General features: G+C 39.8%; 1 protein-coding gene across 2 annotated transcripts in view; it reads left to right on the forward strand.

The window, feature by feature from the left end:
* GRK3 (G protein-coupled receptor kinase 3) overlaps positions 1–17,884 on the forward strand; it is a 415,831-nt gene that overhangs the window by 123,161 nt on the left and 274,786 nt on the right. For both annotated transcript variants that reach the window (XM_089684118.1, XM_089684117.1), the window contains exon 2: positions 4,764–4,840. In XM_089684118.1, the coding sequence (XP_089540244.1) occupies positions 4,764–4,840 (77 nt within the window). The remainder of the gene's footprint in view (positions 1–4,763; positions 4,841–17,884) is intronic.

Here is a 17,884-nt window from a genome sequence, read left to right on the forward strand (position 1 = left end):
AGAAATTTGTTTATGCAGATTTGTAAAATTTACTGTGAGGATTATTTTCCCCTTTTTTTCTACCTGAAAGCAAAAGTTTGGTGGAAATAAATGGCACTCTAAAGCTGGCATTACACTGTCAGATTTCTTTATTTCAGTCTGCAGGCTGAATGGAAAATAAGTACATAATCCTTCATCCATTTTAATGGTATAGATGGGCTAATTCCCCTGTTGAGCTATTGTATCCTGATAACTGTTGAACAGTGGCTGCATTTGATTGGTGCAACTGTTGTTTCGCCCTACATTTTCCAACCGGATCCTTTGAGAAAAGTCACTTGAGCAGGGCCTGTTGGGCCTACCCTACCACTAAGTAAATTCAGACAATTGTGTTCAGACAATTGATTCACTTTTGTGAATTTTTACAATATATTATAAAAAGCAAATAATTATTGTGTGTGTGTGTGTGTGTGTGTGTGTGTGTGTATGTATGTGCGTAATGTGTATATACAGTCAGGTCCATAAATATTGGGACATCAACACAATTCTAACATTTTTGGCTCTATACACCACCACAATGGATTTGAAATGAAACAAACAAGATGTGCTTTAACTGCAGACTGTCAGCTTTAATTTTAAGGTATTTACATCCAAATCAGGTGAACGGTGTAGGAATTACAACAGTTTGCATAAGTGCCTCCCACTTGTTAAGCGACTAAAAGTAATGGGACAATTGGCTTCTCAGCTGTTCCATGGCAGAGTGTGTGTTATTCCCTCATTATCCCAATTACAAGAGCAGATAAAAGGTCCAGAGTTCATTTCAAGTGTGCTATTTGCATTTGGAATCTGTTGCTGTCAACTCTCAAGATGAGATCCAAAGAGCTGCCACTATCAGTGAAGCAAGCCATCATTAGGCTGAAAAAATAAAACAAACCCATCAGAAAGATAGCAAAAACATTAGACGTGGCCAAAACAACTGTTTGGAACATTCTTAAAAAGAAGGAATGCACCGGTGAGCTCAGCAACACCAAAAGACCCGGAAGACCACGGAAAACAACTGTGGTAGATGACAGAAGAATTCTTTCCCTGGTGAAGAAAACACCCTTCACAACAGTTGGCCAGATCAAGAACGCTTTCCAGGAGGTAGGTGTATGTGTGTCAAAGTCAACAATCAAGAGAAGACTTCACCAGAGTGAATACGGAGGATTCACTACAAGATGGAAACCATTGGTGAGCCTCAAAAACAGGAAGGCCAGATTAGAGTTTGCCAAACAACATCTAAAAAAGCCTTCACAGTTCTGGAACAACATCCTATGGACAGATGAGACCAAGATCAACTTGTACCAGAGTGATGGGAAGAGAAGAGTATGGAGAAGGAAAGGAACTGCTCATGATCCTAAGCATACCACCTCATCAGTGAAGCATGGTGGTGGTAGTGTCATGGTATGGGCATGTATGGCTGCCAATGGAACTGGTTCTCTTGTATTTATTGATGATGTGACTGCTGACAAAAGCAGCAGGATGAATTCTGAAGTGTTTCGGGCAATATTATCTGCTCATATTCAGCCAAATGCTTCAGAACTCATTGGACGCCGCTTCACAGTGCAGATGGACAATGACCCAAAGCATACTGCAAAAGCAACCAAAGAGTTTTTTAAGGGAAAGAAGTGGAATGTTATGCAATGGCCAAGTCAATCACCCGACCTGAATCCGATTGAGCATGCATTTCACTTGCTGAAGACAAAACTGAAGGAAAAATGCCCCAAGAACAAGCAGGAACTGAAGACAGTTGCAGTAGAGGCCTGGCAGAGCATCACCAGGGATGAAACTCAGCGTCTGGTAATGTCTATGCGTTCCAGACTTCAGGCTGTAATTGACTGCAAAGGATTTGCAACCAAGTATTAAAAAGTGAAAGTTTGATTTATGATTATTATTCTGTCCCATTACTTTTGGTCCCTTAACAAGTGGGAGGCACATATGCAAACTGTTGTAATTCCTACACCGTTCACCTGATTTGGATGTAAATACCCTCAAATTAAAGCTGACAGTCTGCAGTTAAAGCACATCTTGTTCGTTTCATTTCAAATCCATTGTGGTGGTGTATAGAGCCAAAAATGTTAGAATTGTGTTGATATCCCAATATTTATGGACCTAACTGTGTGTGTGTGTGTGTGTGTATATATATATATGTGTGTGTGTGTGTGTGTGTGTATATATATATATATATATATATATATATATACAGTTGCAAGAAAAAGTATGTGAACCCCTTGGGATTACGTGGAGTTTTGCATGAATTGGGCATAAAATGTGCTCTGAACGGCATCTAAGTCACAACAATAGAAGAACACAGTCTGCTGAACATAATACTACACAAATATTAGATGTTGCCATGGTTTAATTGCACATAACATGTAAACATTCACAGTGCAGGGAGGAAAAAGTATGTGAAGCCCTAGCTTAATGACTTCTCCCAGAGATAATTGGAGCCAGGAGTGAGCCAACTTTGACTCCAATCAGTGTGATGATATTGGATGTGTTGCTGACAGCTGTCCTGCCCTTAAAAAACACACACCTGTTTTGGGTTTACTGGTTTCAAGAAGCACTGTCTGATGTGAACCATGCCTCGCAGAAAAGAGCTATCAGAAGACCTACGATCAAGAATTGTTGACTTGCATGAAGCTGGAAAGGGTTACAAAAGTATCTCCAAAAGCCTTGATGTTCATGTGTCCACGGTAAGACAGACTGTCTACAAATGGAGAAAGTTTAGCACTGTTGCTACTCTCCCTAGGCGTGGTCGTCCTGTAAAAATGACTGCAAGAGCACAGCGCAAAATGCTGCATGAGGTAAAGAAGAATCCCAGAGTGTCGGCTAAAGACCTACAGAAATCTCTGGCACATACTAACATTTTTGTTGACACATCTACAATAAGGAAAACATTAAACAAGAATGGAGTACATGGGAGGACACCACGGAGGAAGCCATTGCTGTCCAAAAAGAATATTGCAGTACGTTTTAAGTATGCAAAAGAGCACCTGGATGTTCCACAGCACTACTGGCAAAATATACTGTGGACAGATGAAACCAAGATTGAGTTGTTTGGGAAGAACACACAACACTATGTGTGGAGAAAAAAAGGCACAGCACACCAACATCAAAACCTCATCCCCACTGTAAAACATGGCGGAGGGAGCATCATGGTTTGGGGCTGCTTTGCTGCCTCAGGGCCTGGATGGATTGTTGTCATTGATGGGAAAATGAATTCCAGAGTTTATCAAGACATTTTGCAGGAAAACGTACGACCATCTGTCCGCCAACTGAAGCTCTGCAGAGGATGGGTGAGGCAACAGGACAATGACCCAAAGCATACAAGTAATTCAACAAACCAATGGCTGCAACAGCACAGAATACGCCTTCTGGAGTGGCCCAGTCAGAGTCCTGACCTCAACCCCATTGAAATGCTGTGGCATGACCTTAAGAGAGCGATTCACACCAGACATCCCAAGAATATTGCTACACTGAAACAGTTTTGTGAAGAGGAGTGGTCCAAAATTACTCCAGATCGTTGTGCAGGTCTGATCTGCAACTACAGGAAACGTTTGGTTGAGGTTATTGCTGCCAAAGGAGGGTCAACCAGTTATTAAGTCCAAAGGTTCACATACTTTTTCCTCCCTGCACTGTGAATGTTTACATGTAATGTGCAATTAAACCATGGCAACATCTAATGTTTGTGTAGTATTATGTTCAGCAGACAGTGTTCTTCTATTGTTGTGACTTAGATGACGTTCAGAGCACATTTTATGCCCAATTCATGCAAAACTCCACGTAATCCCAAGGGGTTCACATACTTTTTCTTGCAACTGTATATATTCCTGCTCTTTTATGGAAACTTGATGCATGCATTTTCTGAGTTCTAATGGGAGAGCCCTCTTGCTACAGTCACATGCTCATTCTTAGTTTTGTAGAAAGAGAAAATTGCTGGGGAAAGTAACGAGCCAACCACATGAACTAAAAACTTACATTTCTGTGGGAATTTGCACATGAAATGTTTCCTTTTATCCATACTGGATGTATTCTGTGCTGTTTCAATTTTTGTTGGGTTTAGAAAAATATAGCTAGCTGCAAACTGAGATGGAAAGGAACATTTTAAGATCATTGAATTACAAAAGTAACAGTTATGAATTTAATATAAAGCACGGAGGTCTTACATGAATGCAGTTATTAACAGAGTGGCCCACATGAGCAAGAATTTCCTATATCACTCCATGAAGTTTCCCCATGGTACCGTACTTCCTTTAACGATACAATTTGAAATGCTGCCACCCTGAAGATACATTTTTAGTAGCTTGGTTTTGATGAAGAGAAAACCTTGAGATGCCCCATTTACATTTCTGCAATCTTTATTCTTTTTTCTTTTACTAGACATTTTTGTGCACTGTTATATTTCTCAGGTGTTTAAGTTTGTGCTTGCACATTTAAATGCTTGCAAACATATAACCTAAAGCATAAACACCACAATGTGTGAAAAATGTTCTACAATGCTTGTTAAAAAGTCATGGAAAAAAAAAGTGGCTTTAAAGCAGAACTGTGAATGGGCCGTCAAATGGTGTGGCCAGTTAGATATGTCTGTTTCAGAAAAAGTTTGCCTGGAGCCTGGGAGTTTCTATGCTAATTGCATATCAGAACATGGAAATTAAGCTGGAAATAGAAGGAAAGCATGTAGAATATAAATGTGGTCATTTCCTTACCTGCAGGTTTGCTAATCACTGTTGCTTATTTATTTTCAGCATTCGAAGTGTGATGCAAAAGTATCTAGAAGAAAGAGAAGAATTGACTTTTGACAAGATATTCAACCAGAAAATAGGTAAGCTATGTATATTGTTATATTTCTAACAATGTGCTAAAGTGGTCTGTTTATACACTCTCTTAATAGGTCATCATTTTTTAATGGTATACTTTTTAAATGCTTTAAAGATGAATTCCAGCTTTACTATGACTTCAAATTGCTTGTTCGGACCAAGCTGGCCCAGACAAACTATTTCCATTACAAAACTATGTGGCTGCTATATGTGAAGCAATATATTGTTGTAGCGTTAACTACATGCAGTATGTGGTGCTGTGCTCCTGCAGCAGTATGGGCAACTTCCTGTCTGATGCTGGACCTAGATAGTCAGTCTGCATGCATCTCTGCCATTCGAGAGAAGCCTTGTATTTTTACTGAGTACAAGACTTTCTCTGATTGACCACTGTGGAAATCCTGATGTCATCCGTTCACTTCTTCACCTTGGTCAGTCAGAGGAAGATTTGTGTTCATATCATTTCCATAAGGAAATTTCATTGCTAAAATGCAATGCTTTTAAGGTATAAGACAGTTCATATCAATTAGAAATTTATGGGGACGCAGACTACATGCCAAGGTATTTGTTGTCTTTCCAGTACTTGAGTACACCACACCCTTCCAGTGTAGTTTTCAGTAAGTATACATGTATGCACACATGCTTTCCCTGTGTTTCTCTAAACTCATGCTAGCTATGTGTCTACCTTTGACACTATAGAACCAACCATATGGGTAGGTATGTGAGACCGATGGGAATTATTCATAGGGTTAGCTTTGCTAAAAGTGACACAAAGAAATCTAGAGCAGTCTTTGAGCTGTCACCTAAAGCTATCAGTAAGCTTTCTGCTTATGATTTCTGGGAAAATAAAATAAGGAATTTGGTTGGTATGGGCAACAGTTTTGCATGGGCATTATTTTTCTATGCCATATAGACACATTTAAAGTGATACTAAAGGTTCAATTTTTTTTTTTTTTTTTTTAAATCAACAAACATGTTATACTTACCTGCTCTGTGCAATGGTTTTGCACAGCAGTCCCCATCTTTCTCTTCTCAGGTCCCCCACTGATGCTCCTGGCACCCCTCCCACCTGCTGAGTGCCCCCAGAGTAAGCTGCTTGCTCTGAGGGCATTTGTGTGTGCTTGCTCCCGAGCCTCCTCTGTGTGTCTATAAAAACCTTCAGACTTTAGAACCACTTTAAGTAATCTCAGTGTTCGAAATGTTTATTGTAATTTTGCAGTAACTTGACCTTTCTCATTGCTCATGCTAGGGGAAGTATAGTGTGCATTTTGGACCCACAGGCTAATTTAAAGCACTTCTTAAACAAAAGGCACTTTCTCTAGAACTGTGGGTTTTGAGCAACACTTTCCCTTAAACTTAACTAGTAAACTTAAAGAAGAAAAATTTAAATTTTTATTGTTATTGAATTCACATCTGTGTATTGCAGTAACACATGCTCATGTACAGTACACAATGCAGTGTGCTGTGGTGCCATTGATTTTGCACCCCAATGAAATGTGAATCTGGTCTTGAGGATTTGCTAGGTGCTGGTAATTTTAAGACCGCTAAGAAAACAAGATGCTATATACTTACATTTCCGGTAGGTGTTAAAACTCGGCAGCCTTGGCGATCCTAAGCACATATCGAACATGGTTGTGCTGGATTTCTGCTCCCTGCCGCATGCTATGGTTCTTCCTATTGGTTCATACATCATCACAGGATATAGGAACAAATAGGGAGCAGGTACTGGACAGGACATACCTAAGAGTGTCTGACACCTGCAATGTTATGAAATTCTGGAATGTAATGGCCTGCTAGAAATGTATGTATATAGCATCTTATTTTATCGGCTGCCTTTTTTTTTTTTTTTTTTTAACTTCAACCTTTTAGTGACAAGGTCATTTTTAACCTGCTGTATTCCATTCATTTTAAAGTGATGGTAAAAGCTAAAGGTGTTTACAAGTAAAAAACCTTCTATGTAAAGCAGACCCCTCAATACTTACCTGAGCCCCATTGCGATCAAGCGATGTGCATGAGAGCCTCGGCTCTCCAGGGTCTCTCCCTCCTTATTAAGTGAGAGAGCAGCGGGAGTCATTGGCTCCCACTGCTGTCCGTCACAGGCAGTGAGCCAATGAGAAGAGAGCCAGGGGAATGGACACACAGTAGTGGCTCAGGAGCGAGCCAGCTTGGGTGCCTTCATAGCAAGCTTCTTGCTCTGGGGGCACTTGGCAGGAAGGAGTGGCCAGAAGCGCCAGTGGGGAACTCCAGAAGAAGAGCACTGGGACTGCTCTGTGCAAAACCACTGCACAGAGCAGGTAAGTATAACATGTTTGTTGTTTTTTTTTTTTTTTTTTAATTGCCTTTTAGTATCACTTTAGGTTTTGAAAAAGCAGTTTAATGGCCACATTTTTTGTTTTTATTTGTTTTTATTACCATTTTATAAAATGTACTTTTGGACTTCAGCATTTCTACTTGCCACCAAATCTAGTGAAATGTTCTGTGAATCAAAAAACAACTATTTTGACAGTTTTTATCAATAGCTCCTTAAATTGAAAGACTTTAAATTGGTATTTGTCAGCATCGTATGTGTAAATATTTGCTGCAAGAATAGGGAATCTTTTGTGTGAATATCTTTGTTGGAGGGATAGTAACGTTTCAGTCTAGGAACAATATTTTTTTTATTATGTTTCTGCCCGTTTAATTCCTACTAATTCAGCATATTTGTAGATGTCTTGTTTCTGAATTTATAAACTTTGTGGGTTTTTTCTAGCTGCTATTAGAGATTCCAGGGAAAATTTGGACAAGAATAGGCTTGTTACTTATTTCCTTTGGATGGTATCCCAGTAATGCCATGGAGCTAAAATTAATGTTATATTTCAACGTTTTTTGTTTACAACCAAACCATTTTCTGCGTGTTTGGAAAAGGCGATTCAAAGTTAATCATCTGGTTTTATTGAAGTAATCCATCTTATCGATTTATTTTTGCAATAATGGGATCATGCTGACCATGGTGTAGGCTGCCAGTAGAAAGCCATCCATATCGTTTAGTCTGCTGGGAAAACAAAATGTACTGCATTTTATAAACAACCAACAAGTCAGAAAACAAGTATGAACGTGTTTTGGCTTAGATTTTAGAGGAATGTGGTTGGTAAGGTGATAAGCTCATAGGCTCTTTAGGTAATCGAGACATGCATATAGAGTTTGAGAACTACAACAGAGCTGGGATCCCCTGTAGATATGAATTTGTACGGCATGCTTACTGAAAATTTATTAAAAGGAAGGTGTAGCTTATTTTCAGTAAGCACAATTTTTTGCAGCATATCCAATATTTAGTCTGAGTTGTGATAGAAAATGCTACTAGCAGAAAAGGTTGATATACAGACCTTAACCTCCCTAGCGGTCTGATTATTTCAGATTTTTGATGCTGAAAGCAGTACCATTATTTTGCATGGAAATATGTAGTTTTTTCATTGTAGGCTGTAATTTTTAGGAATAACTCACTGAAATCTGTCCGAACAAGAGTCTATTAAACATCCCGGGTATGATAAAATTTGAAACACGAAATCATAAATTATAATTTTAATAAATAATCATAAAAAATAATAATATAATAATACATTTAATTCAATAATATAATCAAACCAAAAACACTGAAATTTGAAATAGAGCGCCAAGTTCGCACATTGCTGAGCAAAGTCGCAAAATCACTTTCAGTGTCTGATGACGAATTTCCCCACGAATCATCACTCAATTCTGCAAGTGGTTCTGATTTACTATCGCTGTTCTCTAGCTGATCTAAACCCGCTTTTGACCTAAAGGGACACTTTTTGGACGCCATGGACTTTTCTCAGTTTCCAGGCAGAAAGAACAGACAAAATGCAGGCAGGGCACAGGACAAAGCACTAGGGACAAAATGTATGTGAAATGGGTTGAAACAGCAATGTTTTACTATATAAAATTTGTTTGGAAAAAAATGAAATTTTTTGAAATTTTCAAATTTCCCGCTGCCGGCGCCCATACGTCCCGACGTCACAGGGACCGGAAAACCCAGAAGCCGGATGCCAGCATCGGCCGGAGGAGATAGCTGGGGACGCTGCAGGGGACACATCGCGGGAGCGAAGGACAAGGTAAGCTCTGCAGGGACTCCCTATGCAGCGCAGCATGGTAAGCCCAAGTGTAGCTCGGGGTTACCGCTTTTGGCACTGACATTTTACCCCGAGCTACACTCGGGAATACCGCTAGGGAGGTTAAAGGACCCAGGATTGTGAACATCTGAAGCACCGAAAACAACTAAGATGCCACAAATTTATAGTGTAAAATGCAATATAACAAACCGAAAAACCGGAACAAAGACAATAATCTAATATAGCATAGAAGTGTCTTTGTATCATCTAATACGCAAAGTAGCTATATTCACCACATAATATAGGCATATTCATGTGCAGTTTAATAAAAAAAACTAAAAGTGCCTTAGTGCTCATATGCTGCCCAAATCTCCAGTATGTGGACCAGTCACCAACCACTACCTCATGAAGTGGACACTCGCCATAAAAAAGCTGCAATATGAGCACTACAGCACTTTGAGGCGTTTAATTGCCCTGCACATGATTATGCTTATATTATATGGTGATTATAGATACTTTGGGTATTAGATGATACAAAGACACTTTCATGCTATATTAGATTGTTTGCACTTTTTTCTGTTTTTTGATTTGTTCTATTGCATTTTACACTACAAATTGTGGTATTTTAGTTGTGTTTTTTCACTGCAGACATTTATAATTCTGGGTCCTGTAAAGTCTGTATAAAATGTTTTTGCAGAATTTGAAAGCTGATCTCCAACTAGGGAGATTCTAATAATATTAGCAAGGTTCTTGGCTTACTTTGCTTACCAAAAATTGCTCTAATCTCTCTATTTCTTTTTAAAACGTTTTTTCAATATCTCTTCTCCTCCAAGCATGGCCTTTTTGCCTCTTGTTTATAGTAGCTTTTGAGTTGCACACCTGGTTGCCACTGTGTTCTCTCTTTGGAGAAATGGCTCTGAGTTGCATTTCATCCTCTGGTTTACAGGAGATCAGGAACGTGCCCTTACCTATACCCATTGGAATGACCTGCCTTGGGTGATGCACCGAAATGAAACAAATCCTCATACATAAGTTGTACCTGTTCATTTGCAGTCTTCTGTTCTCTACATCAAAGTTCAAAGTGCTGAATTTTAAAGCTTGTCCTGAGAGTTCAGAAAAAAGGGGGCTGAGAGCTGAAATTACACTCTGCAGAGCTCAGTGAGGAGAGCTGATTGGAGGGAAGAGACCCCCCCCCCCCTTTCCACTCGGCTCACAGGAACAGAGCTGAGGATGTCAATCTGCTGGAGATCCCTCCCTTGTCACCATTTTTCTCTTGGTGTCAGGAGAACCTGTCAGCAGTGATTCATGCTAATAGCAGAGGAATGAAGCAGCATACAAAAATGACACTTCGTGCTCTTAATTGAGACAGGTACATGCTGTAGAGGGGTATGTGTTTTGTTCATATTTTATGTCTGAGGTTTACAACCACTTTAAGGCATGCTTCCTCCTTTGAGTGAGTGTGATCTGCAGAATATCCGGTCATAACCTGTGTACAGCCATTGAATGGCCCATCATGTCAATGCATTCCCATGGGGGTAGCTTGCAGGCTTGTAAGAAACCTTGCTTCTGACACTCTTATTCAATGCATTCTGCTGTTTTTTAGCAGTTAGATTCTCTAAACCAGGCAATATTACTTATAGAAATAGTACAAATGCCCACTCACAAATATCACATCCAATCTGGTGCTCTCCAAGGGTTGTGCAATAGCTAAGTGACTATCCCACGCCATCCTATGAGCTGGAATCTTTATGCAGTCATTTTTCCCACCTCCCAAACACACCCACATGCACACAGATCCCTGTTGCTGGCAATGAGAGCTGTTCCTGCCTATGGCAGATGTGATCATTTCCACACACTGGCACTAATCGGTGTGCAGTCTGATTAGCCATCTTGTTCTAGGTCAGCTAATTTGTGCAATTACAGAGAACACAAGGGCACACCCACACAATGCATCTCACAGATGAGCAGCAAACTTACAACCAAGCATACAACTATTTGCAACTACAATACAAGATATTCTTTAGGAGTTGTGAAATCTTTGAAGCAATAAAAACAGCTTATTTTATTTTTAATATCCCTAGGTGGACGGTGCGTAGATAAGGTTAAAAAAAGTTACACATAACAAATTACAATGTGAGACATAGATATGCAAACAGTATTGGAAGTTATAGGGATAAAAGTTACAGAAAAAAGTATTTCTTCTGCGCCTATGGTTGAATGGGATAGGAGAATCATATTTCCATCATAGATAGAAATATGACCAAGATTTGTTTGCAGATCCATTTTTATACCTTTTGAGATGAAAGTAAGTTGTCACCCACTCAAGCTATCCAATGGGATGGAATAGGCAGGCTGTGGCATCTTACCCAGTTAGCACAGGTATGGTTTTGTTTACCCTCATAACTGCGTTGCATTAGGAATAACAAATCTGAAAGTAAGAGTGTTAGCTGTTGTTCTGCTGACACTTTACGCCTAAAAGAATAAGTTCCATTGTAAAAAGACCCAATTATTTATCTCAGTCCTGTATTTTACCATAAAACTAGCTCATTGGTAGTCTAACATATTCACTATGCAAACTTGATTTTGCAGAAGATGTTATGGTTGTGCACTGTTCAGGATTGTTATTACAGTTTTAGAACTTTGAAGACTAGAATACATACATTTGTCTCTGCCTGTAGGTACAAATTTTGCACCTAATCTGCATGAATTTAGGATAAAAATGCATTGGCTGGTGCCCTGTGAACTACACACATAATCTAAATGCCCCCCACTGTGAGCGTGTACAGATAGAATATATGGCCTCACTTCGACACTGTATTTATAAAGTTGTGGCTTGTACTGTGATTTTCAAAATGTTTATGAAAATAAGATCTATGCCTACTCTTCCTTTGCTGGATCATGACATATGGAATCAGAGGAATTGAAGTCCCTGATGAACACGTGGGATATGATATGCAGCACCTTCAGAGATCCTCCTCCTTGTGCCTGGACATGGTGATTTTTACACAATGAGCCAATGACATCAGAAGAAGAAAAATCCATAATCAATTAAAGGGTAAAGCATTAACTTTAAAAATGTCACAGCATTTTGACTGTGCATGGGGAAATCGAGCTGGGAGAAAATTGGACAGTGTTTCTTTACTGGGCTTTTATAAGTTTTATCGTCCCAAAGAAAAATATCCCACCCTTCACAACCAGGCCTCAAGTTATCAGTTTTCTGCAGCACCTATATTGGTAAGGAACTATTGTCAAGGATTAAGAATTTCGAAGAACAAAATCAGAACCAAAATATCTGATGAGCACTTTGAGCCTGGGTTCACATATATGCGATGCGGTAAATTGCATGTGATTCGCACAGGAACCGCACCACATTCCTGTGCAAATCACATGCGATTTGTGTGCGGTGCGATTGGAGCTATGAATTTTGTATGGCTATAATCGCACCGCACCAGAAACGTGCAGGACCCCTTTTTTTTATATCCGCACTAAACTCAGCTCACATGGGTATTCACACCTATGCTATCTGATTCTGCACATCGCACCGCATTTTGTGGGCCAGTTTCAGGTTGTGTTGTTAACTTAACATACACACCCACAACGGTTCGCATGATCTGGGTGCGATTTCTGATGCGGTGCGGAATTCACACTGAAAACGCTACGAATTCTGCACTGCATCAGTGTGAACCAGGGCTGAGAGTTCATTGAGAATTGCTACTACATCCATCAAACCAGATATTGAGGATTTCTTTTATCAAAAACAGTGTCAAATATCGCACTAGTTTTATGTTGCCCTCTTTTACTTTTATAAAAAAAAATATTTCAAACAAAATGAAGTTTTATTATAGAATAGGTACATTATCTATATCACTGATTGTTGATTGTGATCTGCCCGACCTTTTTCTGCTCATCAGCTGTCCTTATTGTTATTGTAGCTTGTGTGGCCCAAGACAATTCCTCTTCTTCCAATGTGGCCCAGGAAAGTCACAAGGTTGGCCATCCCCTGATGTGAAGGATAGTGGGATGATAATTGTAGATGTCCGTTGTACTAGCAGGGTTTTGAGTGTGATGAAAGTACAGTGATTCTCTAAACCAAGGCTGTTACTTGAAACTGAGATTTGCATCACCTTATTTGAATAGCTTTATTTGAAGGTTGCCGTTTATTATAGCGTCTTTTGTATTGTAACATAACCACCCTGCATGTACTTTTCTGTACATTGCATACCAGCTTTCTAATCAACAACCCTGGATCCAGCTATACAAAATAAAAAGTGTCACAGCTTCAGTTTCTGCTCTGGCATCGAAGTGGGCTGAGACATCTGTGAGTCACAGTAATTTCACTGTAACAGATTTTTATTGCCTCCAGCTAAGTTGTTCTTTGAAACAGGTTCAAGGTGCTCCTTGACAAGATTTTCTAAGGTACCATTGACTAAATTCAGTGAACTGTATTAATGAAAAAGGATGTACGAAATGAAATCCCTTTTCCTGTGCTAAAAAGTTCAAACCTTCTTTGATATTTGACATTTTGTATGGCTTTATTTAAAAGAAAAATAAGTCCATTAAAAAAAAAAAAAAAATTGTACAGAGAAAATATGCAGTTTACCACTGCCAACTTCTTCAGAATTTTCTGTTTGTCTGACTGTCATGCAGATCAGGGGTTCCTATTTCGCTCAGACATTCTAAGCTGAGTGCTTCTTTGGGTCAGTGATGCAGAAAATGTTAAAACAACACACGGTCAATCAACTAGTTTTCTAAGAAGGTCAGCAGTGACAGCCCCCGTATTTATCTCATTAAGGGGTTTCTTTAAGTTGAACTCTAGAATACAAGTTTATATTGACAATATGGTTTATTACATATATACATAATACTTTTGCTAATTTTATATGGTTAAAATGTTCCAGTTGTTTTAAAAAATACCTGGGTACCAGACATCGAGCAAATGGATGGGTCAAATCTGCTCACTGTGCTGTGCCGCATGGAGAAACTACAATTCCAATCATGGAGCAGGAACTGTAGTTGTAAAATGAGGATTAATGTGGGCGGTACTGGAGGCGGGTACATGGCCTATAGAAACAGGTGTGGATGGGTGAGAAGGACTAGGAGACTCCTGGCCTCTAAGCTCTATGGCATTGTGGTCAGGACAAACCAAGAGTCCCCTGGCCTGTCAATCAGTCAGTACACAGTAAGTGGCCAGGGCACACCAAGGGTCTGTGATGGTTGACTCCGCCCATCACAGCGAGTGATTACTTAATTACGTCACTGCGCAATGATTTTAGGGACTTCAGTAATAGCCGGCGCAGTGGCCACCGGTTGACCTAAAAAGAAGACCTGATCGCTAATCGTTTGCCGTGGGATTGCTCTGTTGGTGCTAAATTCTGTAACAAATCAAACACTTTGCGCAAAGGGAAGAAATAAATGACTTAACACAGTATGCTCAAAGTTCAGCTTTAATCCAGCTTTAACTACCAATAATCTCAAATTTTACTGCAAAAACTACACATTAACCACTTGCACTCCTGAGGATTTACCTCCCTTAATGACCAGGCCTTTTTTTTGCTGTTTGGCGCTGCACTAATTCAACTGATAATTGCGTGGTCATGCAATGCTGTACCCAAATTAAATTTATGTCCTTTTTTTCCACACAAATGGAGCTTTTTTTTGGTGGTATTTTATCACCTGTGCGCTTTTTATTTTTTTGTGCTATAAACAAAAAAAACACGAAAAAGTTGAAAAAAAAGATATTTTCTACTTTCAGCTATAAAAAATATATCGTAAACTCAAAGTTAGAAATTTAAGCTAAAATGTATTCCGCTACGTGTTTTTGGTAAAAAAAAATCCCAATAAGTGTATATTGATTGCTTTGTGTGAAAGTTATAGCGTCTACAAACTATGGTATAGGTACTGTAATTTATGCCTTTTTTGCTATACAGCTCTGTGCTAGTTTAACTGACAATTCCGCGGTCATGCAATGCTGTACATAAATTAAATTTAAGTCCTTTTTTCACACAAATAGAGCTTTCTTTTGGTGGTATTTGATCACCTGTGCACTTTTTTATTTTTTGTGCTATAAACAAAAAAAAACACAAAAATTTTGAAAAAAAATGTATATTTTACTTTTGGCTATAAAAAATATATACCGTAGTAAACTCAGTTAGTCTAAATTTAGGCCAAAATGTATTCTGCTATATGTCTTTGGTAAAAAAAATCCCAATAAGTATATTAATTGCTTTGTGTGAAAGTTATAGTGTCTACAAACTATGGTATAGATACTGCACTTTATGCCATTTTTTGCTATACAGCGCTGCATTAGTTTAACTGACAATTCCGCGGTCATGCAATGCTGTACATAAATTAAATTTGTGTCCTTTTTTTCCCACAAATAGAGCTTTCTTTTGGTGATATTTGATCACCTGTGCGCTTTTTATTTTTTGTGCTATAAACAAAAAAAACACGAAAATTTTGAAAAAAACCCCAATATTTTCTACTTTCGGCTATAAAAAATATATCATAAACTCAAAGTTAGTCATAAATTTAGGCCAAAATGTATTCTGCTACATGTTTTTGGTAAAAAAAATCCCAATAAGTGTATATTGATTGCTTTCTTTTGGTGGAATTTGATCACCTGTGTGCTTTTTACAGAGATCAGGCCTGATTCTGTGAACACTGCGGTTTTGTGTGTAATGTATCAAGTGACAGTTATCTACTGACACTGTACTTGCTGGGGGAGAAGGGGGGGGGGCGTAGTGGCTAAATGTCGGGGCTGATCCCGCTAACGCTACGTTTTTGGGGATACTATAGTAATGTGAACGCTGGTATAGTGCTGATCTGATCAAAGATATTGATCCAATCAGACACTATACTAGCAATGGAGGTTTAGCGTGCAAGTGAGCGTGTTCCTGGCAATCAAGGGGTCAAATGTGATTACTTGTGTACTAGCGGCAATCTGACACTATCTGGGAGGGGCGCTAACTGACGCGAACACTATTGGAAGTCACCAGTGACACTAATACAGTGATCAGTAAAAATCTGTTCACTGTAATCAATGACACTGGTGACAGGGCAGTGAAGGGGTTAACTGGATGGGGGGGGGGGCGATCAAGGGGTTAAATGAGATTGCTGGTGTACTAGAGGGCAAACTGGCGCTATCTGGGAGGGGCACCAACACTATTGGAAGTCACCAGGGACACTGATACAGTGATCAGTAAAAATCTGTTCACTGTAATCAATGACACTGGTGACAGGGCAGTGAAGGAGTAAACTGGGGGGGGGGGATCAAGGGGCTAAATGGGATTACTGGTGTACTAGCGGGCAAACTGGCGCTATCTGGGAGGGGCGTTAACACTATTGTAAGTCGCCAGCGACACTGATATAGTGATCAGTAAAAATCTGTTCACTGTGATCAATGACACTGGTGACAGGGCAGTGAAGGGGTTAACTTGGGGAGCGATCAGGGGGTTAAATGTGACCTAGGTGTGTTCTAACTGTGGGTATGTGCTGTTTTACTCATGATTTGTATGTCTTCTTCTCTCTCTGGGACGGAATGTGACCAGGCAGAGAAGAATGACATCATATCCTGTCCTGTGTAACTGTCAACACAGAACAGGATAGGACAGGGACCGATCATCCGATTTCAGCTGGACATCACTGGCTGAATTCGAATGATTGATCCCTCGGGGATCAAATGGTGACAGCCGCAGGTCGGGGGGGGGGCGGGGGGCGCGCGCACCCCCCCTGCCCGCGAAAACCTCGGGAGCACGGAGCACATTTAAAAACGTGGTTTTGCGCAGCCGTTTTAATGCAGTGGCTGGCCAGCAAAAGGTTAAAGGATAGGTTCACCTTTTAGCCAAAAATAATAAATGCACATTTTTTGCAGGTAAAAAAAGTGCATTTTTTTTCCTCTTGTCTACAGGAGCCTGCAAAGCATTGCACCAGGGATCAGTAGATCACTGATGCCATGCAGGTCTCCTGTCAGTATATCTGCTTGGGGATGTACGAGCAAGCGGATATTCTGAAAGGAAGCTTCTATGAACTACCATGGCCCCCCACAGCGAAGTGGTAGTTCATCGAAAACTACAAGCCGACAACTGTTAAGGCTGTCAGGACTTGCAGTTCATTCATTCACGTCTGTGTGGGTGGAGCCCTGCATGTTTGCTATGTTTTCAAATTTGACAGATAGTACAGGGAGACTTCTCCCTGTACTATCTGGGGGGAGGGGGGATCGGGCAGCAGCTGTAGCTATGGGAACATGTTACATGTTTCACCCTCAAAATAGGTAGAACATGTAACATGTTCCCAAAGGTGAACGTATCCTTTAAGACCACTGCATTTGATTGTGGTTTGTACACTGCAGCCGATGATAATGACTTAGGCAATTGTTTTCTCAGCCATCATTTGCAGTGGACAATGTGGAACTCCTTCTGTGTGAATCACAGTATAAACTCATCTGGCTGGCTTCTTGGATTGAGCAAAATATCTCCCTTCCCATAAATGACTAAATAAAATTGCATTTTCACTACAGAGAATGATGTAAATGGCTCTTCCGGCTGACCTCTCTGTTTGTTAATGCAGAACTCTAACAAGTACTATTTCCAATCTCTGATTTGTCAGAAGACTGGCTGCCTTAACATTTTGGAAAAAAACACTTTCCTTTTGTGAAATAAAACATGGACACTCCTTCTGGCCTAGTGGAGTAGGGCTAAACCAAGAATAAAGCCCATTTCCTATGATGAAATGCAGGCTGTCAGATATGCATTGATTGTGGGGAAGCCACGTGCCCTTACACAAAACAAACAGGTTCACTCTGCAAGAAATAGATCTCTGCTTTCCATCTCCCTTGTGTTTGCTTTTTCTGTGCTCTGCTCAATTTATGTTTTGTGATTCATGTTCCTTAAAGGAATGTCCTGTGGTATATAATATTTATATCATGTGCACAGTACTTGGAAAAAACTGTAA

The sequence above is a fragment of the Staurois parvus genome, unplaced genomic scaffold (genome assembly GCF_062004578.1).
Source record: "Staurois parvus isolate SC_StPar_1 unplaced genomic scaffold, SC_StPar_1.0 ptg000336l, whole genome shotgun sequence".
Taxonomy (NCBI): Eukaryota; Metazoa; Chordata; class Amphibia; order Anura; family Ranidae; genus Staurois; species Staurois parvus.